At 59.9% G+C, this 5,452-nt stretch overlaps 1 protein-coding gene across 1 annotated transcript in view; it reads left to right on the top strand.

The window, feature by feature from the left end:
* The window catches only part of CELSR3 (cadherin, EGF LAG seven-pass G-type receptor 3), a 26,160-nt gene that overhangs the window by 7,378 nt on the left and 13,330 nt on the right, over nucleotides 1-5,452 (top strand). The window contains exons 5-16 of the mRNA XM_010851899.1: nucleotides 100-219; nucleotides 529-628; nucleotides 737-894; nucleotides 1,446-1,609; nucleotides 1,869-1,994; nucleotides 2,087-2,256; nucleotides 2,890-3,075; nucleotides 3,612-3,728; nucleotides 4,221-4,392; nucleotides 4,538-4,679; nucleotides 4,778-4,898; nucleotides 5,191-5,374. Coding sequence (XP_010850201.1) covers nucleotides 100-219; nucleotides 529-628; nucleotides 737-894; nucleotides 1,446-1,609; nucleotides 1,869-1,994; nucleotides 2,087-2,256; nucleotides 2,890-3,075; nucleotides 3,612-3,728; nucleotides 4,221-4,392; nucleotides 4,538-4,679; nucleotides 4,778-4,898; nucleotides 5,191-5,374 — 1,760 coding nt within the window. The remainder of the gene's footprint in view (nucleotides 1-99; nucleotides 220-528; nucleotides 629-736; nucleotides 895-1,445; nucleotides 1,610-1,868; nucleotides 1,995-2,086; nucleotides 2,257-2,889; nucleotides 3,076-3,611; nucleotides 3,729-4,220; nucleotides 4,393-4,537; nucleotides 4,680-4,777; nucleotides 4,899-5,190; nucleotides 5,375-5,452) is intronic.

Consider the following 5,452-nt stretch of genomic DNA (forward strand, 5'->3'; position numbering starts at 1 on the left):
CTCACCTAGCCTGGGTGGGCTCCCTCAGACCTTCTTGTCACAGGGATGGTGGGTGTGAGGAGGGGGTCTTGCTTGTGACGGGCCCCTCCCCGACCCCAGGTTTGCCACGGTGCAGCCCAGTGGGCTGCTCTTCTACAACGGACGCCTGAACGAGAAGCACGACTTCCTGGCCCTGGAGCTCGTGGCTGGGCAAGGGAGGCTCACATATTCCACCGGGGGGTGCCCCCGCCCCGTGGGTCAGTGTAGGGACGAGGGGGTGCGTGTGTGGGGGAGTTGGCTGGGGGTGGGGTGTGAACCCCCCAGGCCCTCCTGAACATGTAGCTCCACCCATGCCCAACAAACCACTTTCTCTCTCCATGAAGGTTGTGCTTCTCCCACGTGTCCAGAGGCACTCTGGTCCGGCCAGTGTGGCCACCAGCAGGGGGACGTTATCTGATGCATCCAGGGTCACCCTGGGAGTAGCTGTGCTTGCATGAGTGGGTAGGGGGAGGGGAGGCCTCACAGCTCTAGACCAGCCTCCATACACAGCTGCCTTGCAGGTGAGTCCAACACAGTGGTCAGCCCCACGGTTCCAGGGGGCCTCAGTGACGGGCAGTGGCACACAGTGCATCTGAGATACTACAACAAGGTGGGCACCACCCTCGGCCTGGGAGTGCGGGGAAGGGGCTGGGATACCAGGTTCTGGGATACCAGGTGACCCCTGGGGGTCCTGTTGAGTGACGTGCCAGGTCTCTAGCCCCGGACAGATGCCCTGGGGGGTGCTCAGGGCCCCTCCAAGGACAAGGTGGCTGTGCTGAGCGTGGATGACTGCGATGTGGCTGTGGCTCTGCAGTTTGGGGCTGAGATTGGCAACTACTCGTGCGCGGCTGCCGGCACGCAAACAAGCTCCAAGAAGTGAGCTCCCCAGCCCCTGAGCCCCAAGCCCCCTGCCTGCCAGAGCCCACCCCACCTTTCCAATACTGCCTCCAAACTCTCCATCCTTGCCCAAACCACCAGATTTTCCTTTCCCCACTCGAATGCTGAAACCCCACTTCACCTTAGCCCCCATCTCTGTGTTCTACCCCAGACTCCCCTCTTGTACACATTCCCCCAGGCACCCACTCTCCCAAATTCTCTACTCTCTTGGTCTTGCTAATGCCCCACAGCCCCACCTGACCCCTATCACCCCCCCAGCCACCCTTCTGGCTCCCTTTTTCATCCTCATCCTCATCTTCAACCCCAGCCCCTTCCACCTTTCCCCAGACCATCTGCCCATCAGAAACTCTCCTTTGCACCCCCACAACTGAAGTCAGGCCCTAGTCCTTCCTCAGCCTGATCTTACCCTCCCCATTCAATCACCTTACCCTCTGAGTCCTACCCCCTCCATTTCCTATCCCCTCCCCCAACCCAGGAGCAAGCCTACCCTGGCCCCAGTCCCACCAATGACCTGGACCCCTGACCCCCAGGTCCCTGGACCTGACAGGCCCTCTGCTCCTGGGGGGTGTCCCCAACCTTCCCGAGAACTTCCCCGTGTCCCACAAGGACTTCGTTGGCTGCATGCGGGACCTGCATATCGATGGCCGCCGAGTGGACATGGCGTCCTTTGTCGCAAACAATGGCACCGTGGCAGGTAGGCCACGTCCCCATCATAGGGAAAAGGTGGAGGGCTTTATGGATGGACTCAAACTCTGACCACCTCCTTGTCTCCTTTTCTGGCAAGCATTCTGCTGCAGTCTGGCCTTTAGGACCTGAGTCCAACCAACTCTACCCCCTGCAAGAACATGGGGCTGAGGTCTTGGGCACTTTCAGCCCCCCAGGCCCTGTATTTTGTCCAGCGCTTGTGCCCTCTCTCGTGTTCTCATGGCCTCCATGTACTTTTTTCCTCTCAGGCTGCCAGGCCAAGCTGCACTTTTGTGACTCGGGCCCCTGCAAGAACAACGGCATCTGCTCAGAACGCTGGGGTGGCTTCAGCTGCGACTGCCCGGTGGGCTTTGGAGGCAAAGACTGTCGGCTCAGTGAGTGGGCAGCCCGGGGCAGGAAGGGCCTGTGGAGTATAGCTTCTGTTCTCAACGTGAGGCCTGTGACTCTGCTCCTTTTACCCCACCAGCTATGGCCCATCCCCACCATTTTCGTGGCAACGGCACACTGAGCTGGGACTTTGGAAATGACGTGGCCGTGTCTGTGCCATGGTACCTGGGGTTGGCGTTTCGGACGCGGGTGAAGCAGGGGGTCCTGATGCAAGTCCAGGCTGGGCCACATAGCACACTCCTCTGTCAGGTGCGTCTGCCCTCCTGAGCCCTTCCCTAGACCCCAGCTCTCAACCTTTGAGGCCACCAGCTCCGTTCCTGTGGTTTCAGGCCTGGTCCCTGGTGGCTCAGATGATAAAACATCTGCCTGCAATGCAGGAGACCTGCATTTGATCCCTGGGTGGGGAAGATCCCCTGGAGAAGGCAATTGCAACCCACTCTAGTATTCTTGCCTGGAGAACCCCATGGAGACAGGAGCCTGACAGGCTACAGTCCATGGGGTCGCAAACAGGACATGACTGAGAGACTAAGCGTGCGTGTGTGTGCGCACACACACACACATACACAGCATACTTCTCTACTAGGAGCACTGATCATACTTGACCCTGCTCTCGACCTTGGCCCTTGACCCTCTTCCCTATCATATCCTCTGCAGGTATAGCATCCTAGCCTAGCTCTCCCCTGCCACCTGCACTAATCCATGACCCCTGCCCCTTAACTTTACTCTCAGAAGCATAGAGTGCCCTGGCATAGGGCCCTCCATGCCAAATATAGCCTGTCCCTCTTGTACTGACCTCTGCTCTTCGTGACCCCACCTCCTGACACTCCTGGCCCCTGCCCAGTGTGGGGCTCTGACCCCAGGGCTGTGCCTCTCTGCCCGCAGCTGGATCGGGGGTTGCTGTCTGTAACAGTGACCAGGGCCTCAGGCCGGGCTGCCCACCTCCTCCTGGACCAGATGATGGTCAGTGACGGCCGGTGGCACGATCTGCGGCTGGAGCTGCAGGAGGAGCCAGGTGGCCGGCGGGGCCACCATGTCCTCATGGTCTCATTGGACTTCAGTCTCTTCCAGGTCTGACTTCTAACCCTGGGGTGGTCCATTCTCAGCCTTCCGACCAGACCCACCTCATCAGAACCCCACTCAGTCCAACTCCTCTTCTTCCGTCCACTGCACATAGTCTGATGTTGTCTCCCGAGTCCCCCTCCTCACGTCCTTGCTCTAAGCCCATCCTGCTCCGCCCTCCTCATGTCAGGGAGGCTATGCAGATTTCTGGCCTGGTCTTGGGGTACCTCTGTAGCTAGCACTTTGCCAAACTTCTTCTGGTCTCCTGATCGTCCCAGCTCAAAACCATGGAATTTCAGGGTCTATTCGGGGTCCAGGAGAGAGGGCCCAATCCAGAGCCCAGCTCTAGACTAAACCTTCCTGTCATTTATCCCCTGTGCTCCAGCAGGTCCTCTGTACTCAGGAGCATCTCATGCCCAGACCAGCCCTCTGGTCCAGACGTCCAGAGCATGGTGCAAGGCTAGGATAAGGCCAAGGCTGCCACTGGGGTAGGGCAGGGGTTCATCGGTACCCCCTCCACCGTGCTGACTGTCCCCTTCCCCCAGGACACTTTGGCAGTGGGGAGTGAGCTGCAGGGCCTGAAGGTAAAGCGACTCCATGTGGGAGGCTTGCCCCATGGTGCTGAAGAGGAGGCTCCTCAGGGTCTGGTTGGCTGTATCCAGGTGAGGGTCAGCGTGCAAATACGAGGTGGGGCCTTAGGGTGAATGGTCAGAGATCAGGGGTGCCTTGAGACCCGAGATGCTGCATTCACCTGGAGGTTGGTGTAGGGGTAGTGGTGACCAGAGCCATCAGAGACAGGTCAGGCCCTTCTGTGCTGTTGGAGGTGAGTGCAGCTTAGATGATCAAGGGCCATTAGAGGCCTATGTCAGGGAGAGCATAATTAGGGTTCTCATGGGGGCACTAAATGGGAATATTGGATCAGGGTTTAGGGTACCTACTCCAGCATTCTTGCGTGGAGAATTCCATGGACAGAGGGGCCTTGCCGGGCTACAGTGCATGGCGTCACAAAGAGTCCGACACAACCGAGCAACTAAGCACACCGGGGTTTGTAGGGAGATTGCATGTCAGGGGTCACGAGACCATGTGGGTGGCTCTGCTGGACTCGGGGCTGAGGTGCTCTAACATGGGTCTCACCTTGCCGCCTATGCCCGTAGGGAGTATGGTCTGGCTCCACGCCTTCGGGGTCCCCAGCCCTGCTTCCCCCAAGCCACCGGGTGAACGTGGAGCCTGGCTGTGTCGTGACCAACGCCTGTGCCTCTGGACCCTGCCCTCCCCATGCTGACTGCCGAGACCTCTGGCAAACCTTTTCCTGTACCTGCTGGCCAGGTGGGGCCTGGGTGGGGGCAGGGTGATCTGGGGCTCATGGTGAAGACTGGGGGACCTGGAGAGGAGGCAGGCGCTGAGAAGGACAGATGCCTTCTTCCTCCCATGCCTGTGGCCAGTGTCCTCAGCTCCCTGACCCAACCCACAGGTTACTATGGCCCGGGCTGTGTGGACGCCTGCCTCTTGAACCCCTGTCAGAACCAGGGGTCATGCCGGCATCTCCCAGGGGCCCCCCATGGCTATACCTGTGACTGTGTAGGTGGCTATTTCGGGCACCACTGTGAACACAGGTAAGGGGCTGGGGGCTGAGGTGATGGAAAGAGTTGGAGAGGGTTGGGGAGGGTCGCTGAGCTATGGCGGAGGCATCTCACCTGGCTCTCCACCGCAGGATGGACCAGCAGTGCCCGCGGGGCTGGTGGGGGAGCCCGACGTGCGGCCCTTGCAACTGCGATGTTCACAAGGGCTTTGACCCCAACTGCAACAAGACAGACGGGCAGTGTCACTGCAAGGTGCGCCTGGCCCCTGGCGTTTCACCTGTGCTGTAGCCATTCTGTGATGCTTGCTGACCTCTGACACAGCCCCTGACCCCTTACCCCTACCCTGTGACCTAACTGCCACCTCTTGTCCTTGACATCTGACCCTTCCCTTATATTTCCCTTGAGACCCGTCTTCCTTCTGGCCTGTGGGCACTGTTCTGCCAACCCTTTGCCCTTGATTCCACCCACTCCCCAAGCCCTGACCTGAAATCCTCACCTTAAGCCCTGACCCCTGACCTCCAGGCCCTGACCCTGTCTCAAACAGGAGTTCCACTACCGACCGCGGGGCAGTGACTCATGCCTGCCGTGCGACTGCTACCCAGTGGGCTCCACCTCACGTTCCTGCGCCCCCCACAGTGGGCAGTGCCCCTGTCGCCCAGGAGCCCTTGGCCGCCAGTGCAACAGCTGTGACAGCCCTTTTGCAGAGGTGACAGCCAGCGGCTGCCGGGGTGAGCAGGCTCCACGTGCAGCAGGCTGGCTCTGGCATGTTGCCCGCCAAGTCCCATGGCATGCTTGGCTCTCTGGGT

This window comes from Bison bison, unplaced genomic scaffold, assembly GCF_000754665.1.
Source record: "Bison bison bison isolate TAMUID 2011002044 unplaced genomic scaffold, Bison_UMD1.0 scf7180017864304, whole genome shotgun sequence".
Taxonomy (NCBI): Eukaryota; Metazoa; Chordata; class Mammalia; order Artiodactyla; family Bovidae; genus Bison; species Bison bison.